The 17,134-nt window shown below is 46.9% G+C and overlaps 1 protein-coding gene across 2 annotated transcripts in view; it reads left to right on the top strand.

Annotated features, from left to right (window-relative positions):
* Positions 1 to 6,276: 6,276 nt before the first annotated feature.
* The window catches only part of Tarbp1 (TAR (HIV-1) RNA binding protein 1), a 47,699-nt gene continuing 36,841 nt past the window's right edge, over positions 6,277 to 17,134 (top strand). For both annotated transcript variants that reach the window (XM_021170959.2, XM_029480695.1), the window contains exons 1-4: positions 6,277 to 7,087; positions 9,944 to 10,041; positions 11,274 to 11,343; positions 14,358 to 14,506. In XM_021170959.2, coding sequence (XP_021026618.1) covers positions 6,277 to 7,087; positions 9,944 to 10,041; positions 11,274 to 11,343; positions 14,358 to 14,506 — 1,128 coding nt within the window. The remainder of the gene's footprint in view (positions 7,088 to 9,943; positions 10,042 to 11,273; positions 11,344 to 14,357; positions 14,507 to 17,134) is intronic.

Here is a 17,134-nt window from a genome sequence, read left to right as displayed (position 1 = left end):
AGGAGAGGAGAGGAGAGGAGAGGAGAGGAGAGGAATGGAGAAGGGAGGGAATAGAAGGGGAGGGGAAGGGAGGAAAAAAGAAAGGGGAAAAGGAAGCAGTTATTAGCTGATAAGAGAAAATTGACCATGGTTAGAAGGACCACAGATGGTTAATTGAAAAACCTGGTATTTTAAAACTGAACTTCATGACATTTTTTCCAAAGATAGTTTTCTCTTTTTACTTCATGGCATCTAGTGAATGAACTTTTCAGCACTGAAGACTCTAGGAACTATTGTTATTTACCAGGGTTCTCCACAGAGATAGATGCTGAGTGTGTGTATGTGGTGTGTGTGGTGTGTATGAGTGTGCGTGTGTGTGTGTGAGTGTGGGTGTGGTATGTGTGTGTGTGGTGGGGGTGTGAGTGTGTGTGTGTAGTGTGTGTGAGTGTGTGGGGGTGTGGTGTATGTGGGAAGAGAGTGGTATGTGGGTTGTGGGGGTGTGTGAGTGTGTGTGTGGTGTGGTGTGTGTATGTGTGTGGTGTGTATTGTGTATTGTGTGTGAGTGTGTGTGGTGTATGAGAGTGTGTGCATGTGTGTGTGGTGTGTGAGGTGTGTGTGTATTGTGTGTGGGCACATCCCAATATATGTTGCCCTTGTGACTTCTAGGGAGGGAGGCCTGGAGAAACCAATCCCAGAAGATTTCTAAGCACCCCTACCCTTCTTAGACTCTAGAAGGAAGCAGTTGCAGCCTCCAGCTGCAGACGTCTGGTGTGATTGCTACTATCAATCTTTCCAACTGTGACTGAGCATTTAGGTGGAAAGCTTGAGACAGGACTCCATTGTCAACAGCGCCACCTTCTGTCCAGTGAAACTCCAGCTCCTAAACAGATTTTTCTTCCCTTCTGATCTTGTTTTTGATTGTACAACTGCCCTGCATTCCAGAACACACATGCGCCCCAGATGCACACATTTAAAACATATTTTCCAGTGCCCCTTCAGTTCCATGCGCCTCTCAGACCAACTTAGTCCATGCTGTGCCTCGACATCACCGTCTTCATCAGAAGCAGCTGAGACAGACTCGCCAGTGATCCACAAGATCAGACCCAGACCTCCCCCATGGAATGATGAGGATAGAAAGGGCTATAACACCCCATAACACCCTTCCTCATTTGACTCTGCCTCTCCACCTTCCCCTCCCTGACAGCTATAGGTAAATCTGGCCCAGCTGCCAGTGGGTTCTAAGGATGAACACAGCTCCTCAAGTTTATGAGACTACAGCTTTTACCTGCTGAGCCATCTCACTGGCCCACAGCCACATAAAACACACATACATTTTTCATTCCTTCATGCAAGAAAATAATTATCATGTGCTAGATGATAGATATCTGGGTCACAGAGACCATACATACAGGCACTCAGGCATAGTGATATTCCTAAAATCCAAACAATCACTTCCTATGATGTTTGAATTTGGGGGCTGATAGTCAAAATGCCAGCTGTTGGAACCCCTGGGTAATTTCCCAGCCTCACTCTTCTGAGAAGACTCATATATTGTACTTTAAAGTCCCTACAATACACCAGGTATCCCATGTTTGTCATTTCAAAGGCTTCCTCCCTACCGGGCAGCAGTACAGATTGAGCAGTAGGGTGTAAGCCAGGTAGACAGCTCTTACTGATAGCTTACTAAGAAAGGAGAGTGTCTTAGGTAGGGTTTCCATTGCTGTGAAAAGATACCATGACCATGGCAACTCTTATAAAGGCTAACATTTAATTGGAGCTGGCTTATAGTTTCAAAGGTTTAGTATGCCATTATCATCATGGTGGGAAACATGACAGCTTGCAAGTAGATTTGGTGCTGAAGGAGCTGAGAGTTCTACATCTTGATCCAAAGGCAACCAGGGGGAGATCAGATTTGTTTCACACTAAACCTGGAACCAAACCTCTGAAACTAAATAAGCCCTTCCCCTCTTTCCCCCTCCCCTTCCCCTCTTTCTCTTCCTCCTCCTTCATGTTGATAACTCAGACATTTTGTCACTTCAAAGGAAAGGCATTTAAGACCTCAAAGCCCCCCACCCCCACCCAATGACACACTTCCCCTAACAAGGCCACACCTCCTCCAATGAGGCCACACCTCCTCATTGTGCCACTCCCTATGGCCAAGCCAAGCATTCAAACACATGAATATATGGGGCCCATACCTATTGAAACCGCCACAGAGAGGTTGAAGGTAACTAAGATTTCAATGGAGGATAGACATTTGGAAGGTTGCATGTATGGATTGAAGACATGATGGAGAGTGTGAAGTCTGTGGCTCTCAGACTTTCAACTTGAGTGATGGCATCTTAATGGCCTTTACTTTGATGCAACAAAGTTACAATGTAACTGCATTATCAACGCAAATCCTTTAGGGGATTTAGGAGGGAGAGGGGGTGGGCGATGGGGAAGAGGGAGGGAGAGGAGGAGAAGAGAAGGGGCTTATTTAGTTTCAGAGGTTTGGCTCTATGCTTAGTTGACTCTTGTTTCTGGGTCTGTAGTGAGGGATCATGGTGGAAGGGTAGGATGGAGCAATAGTGCTCATTTGTTTTGTGGGAGAGAGGAGAGAGAGAGAGAGTGAGCGCAGAAGAAGGGACAGAGACAAGCCTTCCAAGACACATCTCCAGTGACCCTCTTTCTCCAGTCTGATGGAGTTTTCACCATTTCACAAAAATGACATCAAATTGTGAATCCACCAATAGCTTCATCCTTTAACTAGACCAGAATCCTCTTGACATAGGCACCTGGAAATAAGCCTTCAACATATGAGGCTTTGCAGGGAAACTTCATGTCCAAACAGGTGTGCTTTAGTAACGATGGAAGAGTGATTTGGGACAGACAAGACTCGGGGCAGGATGTGACAGAGGGGAAAGAATGACACCCCAAGTGTACTACAGTGTTGATGTCTTGTGGACAGCTGGATGGACACTCTAAAGTGCTCTGAGAAGTGCTTGGGAGACACACTGTTCATCATTACCATGTCAATGGTACATCTATGCCATGTAAATGGTCAGTCTATTGCTCAGTTTTTGAAGCAGTCTGGCCTCAAATTCAGTATTGAGCAGAGGACAACCTGGAACTCATGATTCTCCTGCCTCTACCTAACATGCCCCTCCCAAATTCAGGGATCATAAGCACGTGACACACCGCTCTTGTTTATGTGATGCTGGGGATGGAACCCAGGAATTCATGCATTCTAGACAAGCACTCTACCAACTGAGCTACTGAGTTCCAAGACTACAGTTTAACAAAGATACTCAGAAAATATTTACAGAATGAAAAAAAAAAATTCAAAGATCTGTGGATGCCACTCTGAAACCTTGGGCCAAAAGAAAGGTAAAATTTACAAAGAACAAAGTGCACAGTTTTCAAGGCATTTTGACAAGGATTAAGCTGTGTAATCAATACCTACATCCAGTTAAAATACTGCCCTAGAAGCTCCCCTGCAGCCTGCTTCTAGACCATCTGCATTCCCTACTGGAGACTGCCTTCCTCATCTCTACCACAACAAGCTCCCTATGCTGATCCCTAAAAGTCAACAAGTGGAGTCCTGGGATGTAAAACATTGTTGCAAAGATAAACATTGTTGCAGAGATGAACAATCACTGGGGTTGTGAAACATTGTTGCAAAGATGAGCAATCACTGGGGATGTAAAACATTGGTGCAGAGATAAGCAATCAGCTATCAGAGCCTCCCGATTGCCTTATCTCAGGCTATTTTATGTATCCCACGTCTACTGATGTTTAACTTGTTACAAAGTTTTAGCTACAAAGACTAATGTTGTTAAAAGCAGCTTCCTACAAAGATTTACTAGTCTATAGAGTATTTAGATCAAATACCTGGGGTGAAGAGGTGGAGAGGTGGAGAGGGTGGGGGATGGGGAGTGTGATTGCTACATTATTAGGTAGGTGCAGTGTATCTTTACTGGAACAGTGTTTCAAATCAATCCTAACATTTCCCTGCCCTCCAGTAATGCAAGTCTCCTAGTTCTACATTCTTGGTCCTTGTTATTTGGTGGTTTTAAATACTATTTATAAGTTTATTGCACTTATTTATTTGAGTACTTGTACACAGGGGTGGGTGCATAGAGGTCCAGCATAGAGGTCAGAAAACAACTTTCAGGAATTGGTTCTTTTCATCTGAGATCCAACTCAGTTTGTCTGGGTTAGCACCAGGCACCTCCACCACCTGCGCCATCTTGTCAGCCTTCACTTGGTGTTTTGAATCTTTCTTAAGAGCAGGAAAGTGTGTGTCCTCCTGGGTTTAATGTGCATTTCTCACATGACTAAAACTGTCAGACACCTTTGCAAGTGCATATCATTTTTTTTGTCTTCATTTCTTCAGTGTCTGCTCAAAACATTTAGCTTTTTGTGCTTGATATCATTTTATGTTGAGAGAAATGATATTTATAAGCACCTTTCATGAACTAAGCATTAGATGTTTACTAACATTCTAAGTGGGTTTAAAATGGAATCTTTTATGTGTTTTGCCAAAGGGAAGTAGAATGGCTGAACACAGGGAGGGGAGGAGGGTCAAATCTTTCCTGTGAAATACTATTTAACTTTAAAACCATATCCATGTTATTTTATGTCAAAGTATTTAAAGATGGGGCTTGTGTTTCCCTCGTTGACTAAGGGCAGAATTCACGTTTAGAAAGGCAAAGAAAATTCACATCAATCATTCACTTAAACTTGGAATTCCATGAGGAGTGCGACCAGCAGAGTGCATGCCAAGATAGAGTCTTCTTTGTCTACTTCTGAATCTGGCGGTGGATACGATCAGAAATATAGACCCACGGGGAAGCCTGATTTTGAATTTGCTCCTGGGAACTAGAAGGCAGCACTGTATGGGAAGATCAACCTATATTCTTGAACTAGGGTCCTGGGTTCAGAGTTCTGAGGAGAGCTTGCTTTCAGCTGCAGCCTGTTCTGCTAAGTGTGTGTGGCCTCTGATGCCCCCCACCCCAAGTCATACTTAATTTATTACATTGCTCTCCTACCTCCCAGTTTGAACCCAGAACCTCAAGCATGCCAGGAAACATCTCTCCCACCTGTTTCCCCAGCCCAGACTGACCTTGAGTTGTAGCCCAGGCAGGTGACCCTCCTGCCTCCGATTTCTGATACTTGCTTATAATGACAATCATATACACCTGACTTCATGACTTGTCAGTGTGTGGAGTAGTGGAGTATAGGCTTGTATTGGCCTGTGAGGTTGGGGCTGCTCACCGTGTGTGTGTGTGTGTGTGTGTGTGTGTGTGTGTGTGTGTGTATGTGTGCATGTGTGTGTGTGTGTGTGTGTGTGTGTGTGTGTGTGTGTGTGTGTGTGTGTGTGTATGTGTGCATGTGTGTGCGTGTGTGTGTGTGTGTGTGTGTGTGTGTGTTCTCGTGCTAGGGGTTGATGTATGGTGTCTTCCTCTATCACCCCCTATCTTGTGTGGGTTTTGTTGTTGTTGTTTTGGTTTGTTTTGTTTTTTTCCAGACAGGGTTTCTCTGTGTAGCTCTGACTGTCCCGGAACTCACTCTGTAGACCGGACTGTCCTTGAAGTCAGAGATCTGCCTGTCTCTGCCTCCCAAATGCTGGGATTAAAGGCATGCTCCACCACGGCCCGGCCCTCTGCCTTGTTTTTGTTTGTTTGTTTGTTTGTTTTTTGAGACAAGGCCTCCTTTGTAGTCCTGGCTGTCCTGGAACTCACACTGTAGACCAGGCTGGCCTCGAATTCCCAGTAATCCTGCCTCAGCTTCTCTAGGGCTGGGATTAAAGGTTTGTGCCACCCATACCCTGGTTTCCACCTTGTTCTTAAGAGTCAGGCTCTCTCACAGGACCTGGAACTGACCTCAGTCTTATTGGCTAATCAGCGACTCTTCTCAACCCTCATAATTTATTTTCAAAACATAAATCCAGATTTCATTTGGGATCCATTGTTTTAGAGACTTTGTGGTAGCTCTTAACATGCACCCTTTTTAAAAGCAACCATCCATCTGGGGGGACTGCAGGATATCTATGTGAATTTAGGGCCAGCTAGAAAATTTAGGCCCTAGGCCTATTTCCAATCAGGAACTTCGGAACTGGTGTAATACTACGTCTGCAGCAACTCTTTTTACTAAAAACTGTGAGTGGCAGGAGGCATCACACTCCAACGAAGTTGAAGGAACCTTACACGGTCCTATGCCGGGCAGGGTATGTGTGGGTGGGAACCTCTCGCCGCGCACGCGCACTCGCGCTTAGGGTGGCCGGCGCACGCGCACAGGTCTACTCCCCGCGAAATGGAGCGGGTGTTGGTGGACGCGCTTCTAAGGCAGAGTCAGGAGCCCGGCGCGTTGTTGGGCGCGCTGTGCGGCGGGGAGGCGAGTGCGGAGCGGGCCGAGACCCTGCGCCTGGTGCTGCAGCGGCTGGAGGAGCGCGGCGCGGGCGCCGGTGCGCTGGCCAAGGCGGCACACGAGGTGGCCAGGGACCATCTGGTGCCCTTACTGCTCGCGTCCCAGGGCGGAGGGCCTGCGAGGCCCCGCGTGCTCCGAGCGGCGAGTGCGGCGCTGCGCTCCTGTGCGCGCCTGGCAGGACCGGAACTGGCAGTCACTCTGGCCGAAGAAGCGCTGAGCGAGCTACCGGGCGCTCCAGCCGTGGAGCTGCTGGCCGCCGTGGCGCCGTGTTTACGCGCGCCGGAGGATGCCCCGCTGCTGCGTCGCCTGGGGCGCGCGTCTGTGGAGCTGGCGCTGGCCGGGGACGCGCCGCCGGCCGTGGGAGCGCGCCTGCTGCCCGCGCTGGCACAGAGCGCAGAACCGGCTCTGCGTGCGGCGTGGGACGCGCTGAGCTCCGTGGGACCGGGAGCTGAGGGCAGCACTGGGCCAGAACTGCTGGTACTGAGCGCACTGGCCGAGAAGCTGCTGCCCAACCATGAGCGCCACGGGGATCTCGACGCTCGTCTCTGCGGCCGCTTCTGGAGAACCGTCCAGGCGGGGCTGGGCCGCGCGCAGGACGGGCTCACGCGCAAGCGCGCGCGCTACCTGCTGCAGAAGGCTGTACAGGTGTCTGCAGAGCTGGCGGTGGACTGCTCCTGCGGCCCCCAGGACACAAAGGGTACCCACTTTTCTCTCTTTCTAAAAAAAAAAAAAAAAAAAAAATAGTGTGTGTGTTTGTGCGCGCGCGCGCGCGTGTGCCTGTGTAAGTTTATGTGCACCACGTGCGTATGCTTGGGAGGGCATCAAATCCCCTTGAGCTGGAGTTAAAGGCAATTGTGAACTACCTGATGTGTGTGCTGGGAGCCAAACTCCAGTCCTCTAGTAGAACATCAAGTGCTCTTAACCCCTGAACCATCTCTCCAGACTGGCACCTACTTATCTCTTTGCCCTAGCCACACTCTGCTTCCTCAAACCAGCCTTCAAGGGGCGTCCACCTCATCCTGAGCGGATTTGACACTTGCATGCGGTACCCTACACCGGCCTCCTCCTGCACTTTGGGAAGAGTGGACCAGTGAAGGTTAAGATACCGCACACGAGGTAGCATGTTCTGTGTAAGACCAAGCCTGCTCCACGCCTTTACATCCTGATAGAAAAAAAGGTTGACATCCGTATCAAACTGAAAGAAGGGTGCTGTGTAACCCAAGTTAATGTTTGAAACTCGAGGTACAGAATTAAATATTAATCCCTTGACATTCCCTTTAAGAATATTAGGAACAGGGTTTGTTAGTGCTTTCTAAACATCACCCTTAAGTCATCGTGTGTGTGCACACAGGCCTAAAGTCAACAGGTGTTTTCCTTGATTATTCTCCATTTTATTTTTGGGTCAGGGTCTCTCTCTCTCTGAATCTGGAACTCAGGATTCAGATGCTTTCTTTCTGAAGTCTGGAATTGTGCTCCCTCATGGTCTCTGCACATTTGTGGTTTTGCTCCATCTTTGCTGTCTCTGCAGGGATGCTCTCTTGGGGCCTCCTGCATTCAAAGCAGAGCTGGGACTGTAAACAGCTTGGTTTTGTCTTTACGGCTTGAGTGATAGTTTGCTCAGGTCCAGCTTCTGTGGGGGAGACATTTCCATCCACATTTTAAAGGCTTCCATCCATCCATCTAGAAGCTGGAGGTGCTACTCTTGTTGTTTTGAAGTTGAGATAATTCTGGATCCTGCTCAAGGGCAGTCTGTGACTTCTCTATAGGGTACCAGGGGTTTAGGGTCCTGGCATCCTGGAACCTCCTTTTTTATCCATGTGCACCTACACAGTCTGGAAGGCAATGAGCTTTGATTTGGGGAAGTTTTCTTGAGTAATCAGGTGGTTATTTCCTCCCTTGCTTCCTCTTTCCTTCTCCCTTCTTGACTTGGAACCTCCTGGACTTTACCATCCGTCTGTTTGTCTGTCTTAGTCACTTTTTCTATAGCTGGAATAGAGACTATGGCCAACAGCAACTTGTGGAGGAAAGGATTTATTTCAGAACACTTCCCTCAGGTCACACTCCATCACTGAGAGAAGTTAGCAGGAACCTGGAGACAGGAACCGAAGCAGAGATGATAGAGGGGTGCTGCTTATTGGCTTGCTCAGCCTGCTTTCTTAGACAACCTAGAACCACCTGCCCAGGTTTGGCACCACCCACAGAGAGCTGGACCATCCATCATCAATCATGAGTCAGAGATTTCCCCCAAAGGCTTGCCTACAGGCCAGCCAGATAGAGGCCGTTCTCAGTTGAGGCTTCCTCTTCCTGGGTGACTCTGGCTAGTATTGAGTCGACAAAGCCCAGCCCGCATTGAAACTTCTTCAATAGATTTTCTAGAATTTTGATGTTTCCTTCACTCACTGGTTAATTTCTTTGGTTTCCAGTCTTTTCTCTGCGTTTCTTGTTTCTATGGCCAGATTTTAAGTTTTCAGACTGTTTGGGGATAACCCCTTTCATTTTACATAGCATCCTGTTCTGATGTGTGTGAGCAGACCCCTCCATGGCTCAGCCCGGCTTATGATCTCCAGCCATAAGCAGAGTCTTGCTGCCTAGGATTTCAGGTTGTTTATTTTTTTTCCTTTTGGTGGGGGGGGGGTGGTGTTTCAAGGTAAATCAAATTATTTCTTGGCTTTCCCAGTCAACTAAACTTTCTTTTTCCCCCAGAGTCAGCTTAAAATTTCAAATTTTAAGTTTTGTTCCTTTGTTTGTTCCTACATTATTTTTGTTTTTGTTGTTTCAGTTTTGTTGGGATTAGCCTCTGCGAAGTCCTTTACTGTAGAGTCTTGGGGAAGAAAGTAGAGTTTGGGCATCCATAACAGTAATCTTAAGGAAACAAAGCACTGTTAGACAGGCATGGTGGTACATGCTTGGCATCCCAGGGGAGGCAGGAGGTCCTGGAGTTCAAAGCCATCCTTGACTATAGAGTAATTTCTAGGCTATCCTGGGAGATTTTTGTCTTTAAAAACTCTCAGCCCAAATAAACAGAAACAAAATTTTAAACTCAGAGTAGCCAAAAAAAAAAAAAAAAAAAAAAAAAAAAAAAAAAAACAAAACCAAAATTAAATTTAAAATTTCTTTCTGAGTTTCCCAAGCTTTTAAAGTCTGTTCCCAGGGCTGGAGAGATGGCTCAGCGGTTAAGAGCACTGACTGTTCTTTCAGAGGTCCTGAGTTCAATTCCCAGTGACCATATGGTGGCTCACAACCATCTGTAATGGGATCTGATGCCCTCTTCTGGTGTGTCTGAAGAGAGCGACAGTGTACTCACATACATAAAATAAATAAATAAATCTTTAAAAACCAAAACCAAAATACATTTTAAAAGAAGAAGAAGGAGGAGGAGGAGGAGGAGGAGGGGGAGGAGGAGGGGGAGGGGGAAAGTCTGTTCCCTTCATGATTGGTGATCGCACTATTTGGTAACATTAGAATTAAGTTAAGAACTGTTGTTATGAAGGACTTAACCAAGTAGCTAAAAGAACTGTTTCTCCCCCCCCCCCCTTTTTTAAAATTCTGTTAGGTCCGAGCCTATTCTGGTGGTCTGAGAAGAAAAAAGATGAGCTCCTAAAGTTTTGGGAGAACTATATCTTGATCATGGAAGTTTTGGAAGGAAACCAGGTACGCGCTCTCCTATCTTAGTGGATTTTATAGCCCATGGGTCTTTCCCAGGCATTCACAGGAAGGCTGGCTTATGTAAGCATGGCCAATTCCTTTGTTTTCTGGCATAAATACAATTTAAGATAGCATGTAAGTTATTTCAGGAAATGAAAGAATGCTTTCAGTGGATTCACATGATTGCTCAAAATTTAGTCTCACTTAACTTCCCTTGGTATTCTCCAACTGTTATGTTGTGGGGTAGCCCATCCTGTTACCAAGTGTAGACTACTGGGTCCATGCCCGGGCTTTTGGATTTAGTTCATCTGGAGGAAGGCCTGAGAGTGTGAACTTTGGATGAGTTTCTAAGTGATAACCTTGCAGCTTCCCTGGTGTAGAGAGCAGTAGTCTGTTAAGGTCCCTTTCGGTAAGAATGTCAATATGTAAGGGCTCCTGTCTATAGGGTTCTTAGAGGTTCCCGTCTAAAAGAATCCCATTCTGTAAGGTTCCTCAGATGTAAGAGTCTCCATCTATAAGGCTCCTGTGTGTAAGGGCTTCTGTGTGTGGTTCTCCATCAGTAAGCTGCAGACCATGGGTCAGATAAGACATTAGTGGGTTAGCTAGCCATGGAGTCAGTGTGAGGTGTATGTCCACAGTACCATACCCCTGTCTGGGCTAAGCATATAGAGATACAGGCTGGGGAAATGGAATTCTTTCTAAATTCAAATATACTTCTAGGGTTGCATCAATAGGTTGATCCATAAGACTTATTTATTTTAGAAATTTAGATTTAAAGTTATTTTGAAATATGTGAAGTCAAACTCTAGCTGAGTTGTCACAGCATGGTCTAAGAGACACAGGAGCACCGAGCTCTGAATCCAATCTGCTCCCCGTGTGTGACCCCGGACAACCGCAGGAACTAGGGGCAAGTTTCTGTGCCTTTTCTGCCTTTAGTGTTCCAGCCTTGCCCGTCTCCTGGGTCAGTCGAGGATCACAGGGTCTGAGTTAGGATATTCCCCGTGGAAATCTTCACGGCATCGAAACTGGGGGGCTATACTGTGTTCCCCAGCTTTGCCTGCTCAGCCTCACAGATGTGGATCCTGCTTTAATTCAGACCTGGGAGAAGCAGGCTCCTGACACCTGTTTTTGACATGGTTACAAGAGAAGGACTACCGTGATGTGAACAGGAAGCGTTCCCTGAGGTTTTAAAGGCGTAATGTGTGATTTTTCATGAGATTCTTTGCTTTTGTTTTTAGATCCATGTCATAAAGCCAGTCTTACCAAAGCTAAACAGTCTGTTTGAATGCGCAGTGTCAGAGGAGAATGGTAACGACGACTTTCTGGTTCTGTTTATTTGCTTTAATAACATCGATAGTTCCCTGATCTTATAACTAACCATTATTTATCATAGAGGATTTGGGAAAACCACTGAACAGTGAGGAGGGAACAGGATCATGTTGTCATAGCACCAGCAAATAGTATTGGCCTTTGGTGTTGAGGGTTCGCTCTGTGTTCACGCTGCACCCTCAATCTGTCTCTTTAGAATATAGCTTTAAATGGCTTCAGTTATTTAAATACAATTAGTTTTTTTAAAAAGCAGTTTATTATAAAATTTCAAAAGATTTCCTTTCTTTAGAGAAAGGAAAGAATATGTATGATGAACCAGGAGCCTGACTCTGTCAAAGCAGAAACACACAGTGGGTGGCCTGCATTGGTCAAAGCAGAAGCACACAGTAGGTGGCCTACCTCTGTCAAAGCAGATGCACACAGTGGGCAGCCTCGGCTCCTGGGTCATGTGCATCCTCTGCTGATACCTCTCCAGTAGCTCAGCCTTCCTTCATTTCATCTGTAAATCTCAGTGTCTGTCCTTAACTGTCCTTAGTGGCCCAGTAGGTAAAGGGCTTGTGGTGCAAGCATGAGGACCAGAGTTTAGATCATCAGTGCCAGTGTAAAGACCTTGTGGGTCTGATTACCCACCTGTAATCCCAGCATTCCTGAGGCAGACACAGGGAGCCCTGGGTGAGCTGACTGGGTAGATGAGCCAAATCTGCAATCTCTGGGCTCATCAAAAGACCTTGCCTCCATATATAAGATGGGGAGGGATCAAGAAAGACACTTGACGTCAACCTCTGGCCTCTACACACATGGTGCCTATACACATGTACACGTACCCCTACACACACACACAAATACACACAAATAAGAAATCGCTAATGTTTTTGTGATAGAGCTGGTTTTTTTTTGTAAATAATAGCCTTTAGATATGAATGCATGCTTTTAACTGCTTCCCAACCTTATTGTCTTAATATACCTTTTAAATATATAGACACACATCTATCTTTTGTTTATTAGACTGACGGGGTTAGTTTTTGATAAGTATTTTGAAGTTCCTAGGAAGAAGACATTCAAGGCTAGGACTTTAAATGTGTCTTGAACCCTTTTCACCCCTGAGTCGGGGCGTGGGGGTGGGGGATGTTTGAGAAGATGCATAGCAAACCTGGAGCCTCCCAAAGTGGCTCTGTGAGCTTAAGCTTAGGCCAATGATACAGCTAAATGCAGGCCAGGGTCTTTCTATCTGTAGGAGCAGGAAGGTGCTGTGTCACGTGTTTATGCACGAGGACGAAGGAGGGGGGCTGGTGCCTGCCCTGGGTAATACCTCACTGATAGTTTGACCCCTTTGGAATTGGGCTTTATTCTGTCAAAGGCCGTGGCTGTTTTCTGACTCAGTTTTCACAGACCAAAAGCCTCTCTTGAACGGAGCCCCACCATTTTTTTTTCTTGAATGCTTGCTGTTAAAGTGATGCTCTCATTCTGTGCTTTGCCCATAGCTCTTGGCAAACCAGACCAAGTAGCATTGACTGGTTTTGGAATTTACCATTGCCAGAGAGTGAAAAGGCAGGTTGGGGTAGATTACCAACAAGCAATAGGCCAACGTAGTTACAGAAGACCGGGAGATTAAAAAATGATGGTCTTTCTAACATGGTTAAATACAGGCTAGTTTAAGAATCAGAAACACCTTATAGAGGTACACATTTATTCCGTTCCTCTTTTTCCTTTAGATTCATTTTTATTGATGTGAATGTGTGTGTATTCCTGGGTGATATACCACATGCCTGCAAGTGCCCTTGGAGGCCAGAAGAAGGTATTAGCTTTGCCGGTGCCGGAGTTACAAGTGGGTGTGAGCCGCCTGACATGGGAGCTGAGAATCGAGCCCCAGTGCTCTGGAAGAGTGGTGTGCACTCCTAACCACTGAGCCATCTCTCCAGCTCCTCATTCTGTCTTTTGTTGTGGACTCAATTATATTCGTTTAACAGTCAGTGACTGTGTGCAAGCATGGGAGTGAGGTGGGAGAGGGAAACAATATTTTCTTTCTTTTTAAAAACTATTTATTTATTTTTATGTATGTGAGTACACGGTTGCTGTCTTCAAACACACCAGAAGAGGGCATCAGATCTCATTACAGAGGGTTGTGAGCCACCATATGGTTGCTGGGATCTGAACTCAGAACTTCTCAAAAGCAGTCAGTGCTCGTAACCACTGAGCCATCTCTCCAGCACGAAACAGTATTTTCTACCATATATATATATATATATATATATATATATATATATATATATGCACATACATACGTATATATACATATATACACACATATATACGTATATGTACATATATGTGTGTATATATATATACATACACACACATATACATATACATATATATTTTTTTTTTCATGAAACAGTTTTGGCTCTAGGTCCTATAAAGAGAAGAGAGAAGGGACCAAAATGAGTTCATGTGAAGGGGAGGTTAGGTCTGACATGGGGGTGACACATGACCTCAGAGCTAGGAGCTGGCCAGCCCTGTGCTGGGAGCTCTGTGAGGATAGTGGGGATACTGAGAAAAGCAGGTCTACAGAGGCAGGAAGGCCAGTGTCCACCTGTGCCTTGTTCAGAGTTTCAGCATGGTAGGAAGCAGCTATTCAAGGGTTTTAAGTAGGGGGGGAGTGTGACGGTTTTAGATTCATGTATGCAATGGCCTCAAGTGGGGTGGGGGGAGGATGCAGTGAGCCACTCCGATGTAAAGTCCCATCTGTACACACAGGGACGTGCTTTCATGAGTACTGTGCTGGCTGCAGCAGCTGGCTGCATCCAGAATGCTGAACACCCAGGTGACTGAGTTCTGCGAGCTCTGTGTGTGTCATTAACAAGCTCACTGCCACGGCGCTCTCATGCTCTTAGTGTGGCTGTCTTGTACACGCATCTACTTATCAGCAGCCTACAGTCTCCGTGCAGAGATCTAAAGCAGAATCATATGTCAGCATTGGGTTCTTGTTCCCACAGGATGCTGGCTCTTCCATCCCTCCTGGCACACGTGCATCTACAAAAGAATGTTTGAAAGTGAGAATAAAATTCTGGCCAAAGAAGGCGTGATCCACTTCTTGGAGCTGTATGAAGTGAAATCGCTTCCTTATTCCCCGGAACTCTCAGAGGTAATGGCTTCTCATCTTCTTCCAATCCTTACCTTCATCAGAACATAGAGGGTAAAGGCATGCCTCTGTCACATGCATCAGAACATGGTAAACACATGCCTCTGTCACATGCATCAGAACAGGGGAGGTAAAGGCATGGCTCTGCCATATGCATCAGAACATAGTAAACATATGTCTCACATGTGTCAGAACACAGGAGGTAAAGGCATGCCTCTGACACACATGTCAGAACATGGTAAGCACATATCTCTATCACATGTGTCAGAACATATGAGGTAAAAGGCATGCCTCTGTCACATGTGTCAGAACAGGGGCGGTAAAGGCATGCCTCTGTCACATGCACCAGAACACGGTAAAAACACATGTCTCTATCACATGTGTCAGAACAGGGGAGGTAAAGGCATGCCTCTGTCACATGCACCAGAACATGGTAAACACATGTCTCTGTCACATGTGTCAGAACATGGTAAACACATGTCTCTATCACATGTGTCAGAACATATGAGGTAAAAAGGCATGCCTCTGTCACATGTGTCAGAACAGGGGAGGTAAAGGCATGCCTCTGTCACATGCACCAGAACATGGTAAACACATGTCTCTATCACACTCAGGAGGTAAAGACATGCCTCTGACACACATGTCAGAACATGCAGGAATAGGAGCTGGAGGCAAGGGAGGGAGAAAGCAGAGTCCCTTGCATGGAGGCTGGGAGGCAGCGCGGTGGCGGAATGTGGTGGAGGAGCTTCAGAGAGCCTGTGATACAGACAGGGAAAGCATGCCAGGCCTTGGCCAGTGAAAAGGAGATACAAAAGAAGGAAGAAGGAATGCTATGCTTTTCTGAGTTAGGACTCGGAGGGGTGGGCAGGCCACGGGGCTGAGCCTCTGGGAGCGGGTACGTCCAGGTGAGCGTGTGTCAAGTTCTGCTCTCTGAGACGGTGTCTCATGTGTCATCTGTCCTTTAAAGCTCTCTGTGTGGTCGAGGATGGTTCTGAACTTGGTTCCTTTTGCCTCCACTTCCTGAGTGCTGGGATTGTGTGCACACCACCACACCCAGCTTATGTGGTGCTAGGGACTGATCCACAGCTTCCAGCATGCTAGGTGAATGCTGTGGCAGCTGAGCCGTGTCCCCAGGCTCTGTCTTCCTGTCACCTTTTCTGTTTGGGGAAAGCTGAACGGTGGTCACATTAGTCAGGGTTCTTTAGAAGGACAGAATGATAGCATGAATAAATACTGAAGGGAAATTTATTAGATTGGCTTACATTAGTGGCTGTCCGCTAGCTGGGGAGGTGTGAGGGTGTGTACCTCAGAAGTCTAATCTGGTATGGAAGGCCCAGATGCTTCTCGAAGAGCCACTGAGCATGTCTGCTGGAAGCTCAGAGAAGCTGGGCTGTGATGGAGGAAAGAATGGCGGCGGCAGTGACAGCCACAGTAGCAGCTACAGGGTTGTTGAACTCACAAGTGAGAGGTGAAGACAGGCAGGCAAACTTGGTGTCCTCTCTGTACCTGGGTGGTTGCTGAAAAGGTGCTGTCCATATCCAGGGAGGGACCTCTGCTTCAGGTAATCCAATCAGAACTGCCTCACAAGGTGTGCCAGAGAGTTGCCACGTGGCTGAGTCTTGATCCCAACAGACTCAACAGTGGTTACCTTCACAGTGGGCTCATCTGAGTCATTTCTCAGCTGCTGTCTCACAGAGTTTACAGTCTGGCAGGGAAGCTCTCAGTGATGCTGCCCTGGAGCTACGTGTGGGGAAACCCTGCTAACTAAGGTCGAAGTCCACCATGTTCCTCTGAATCGCTGCAGTATGGGAGACTCCCTTCATTAGAAGAGCTTCTCCTTTTCTGACCTCATCCGGGGAACTTTACGTCCCTCACACTTGCCTCTACCAGAGGAATGTCAGGCAACCTCAATGAGTTTATAGGATCTATTTATTTCTCCTGACAAAACCTGTTCAGCCCGCACCTGATATTCCTGAAATGCTTCCCCATGCTCATGAGGCATTCCAGGTACTGGCCTTGCCCATCCTGGATGTGCCCCCCAAAACTTGATAAGCCTTCAGTCACCCTAAGTAAAGTTGATCTGCCTCCTGATAGCTGGTCCTGGTGTGGTCATTCACCTTACATACTCACAGGACTTCCGAATCCCCTGTTCGAGGTGGATAGTAAGAGGGCAGGGAGACCCACACTGTCTGTGTGTCCTTTGCCATCTTTTGTCTGAGCTCTGTCTCTGCCTCTGCACCCCAGCAGCCTCACACAGCTGGGCCCTGTGGCTCCCTCCCCTTAGAGCCGATGGCTAGACTTGCATTAGGGTCCTCTTCACCAACCTGCTTTTTCTGTCTGAACTCCATAGTACAGTACCTGAGATGCATTCTGGCCCCTGCACTTTAGGTAAGCCGGGGCTTTTTGACCGGTGTCTAGGAGTGTTTTGGGGAATGTTAATCCCTCCAGGTCTCAGCACAGTCTGTTCAGTCTTCTTTCGAGGAATCTTTGTTTCCTTGTCACTATCTGCATTCCCTACCTAGTTCCTCATCAAGCTTCGTTGTCCCTGGCCCACCCCCCAAGGCCCTGCAGGTAGCTGCATTCTGTCTGTGCCCACAGGTCCCTCCTCGCATGAACCTGCTCTGCTCCTCA

The sequence above is a fragment of the Mus caroli genome, chromosome 8 (assembly GCF_900094665.2).
Source record: "Mus caroli chromosome 8, CAROLI_EIJ_v1.1, whole genome shotgun sequence".
In the NCBI taxonomy this organism is placed as follows: Eukaryota; Metazoa; Chordata; class Mammalia; order Rodentia; family Muridae; genus Mus; species Mus caroli.
This window is presented reverse-complemented; position numbering and strand designations above follow the sequence as displayed.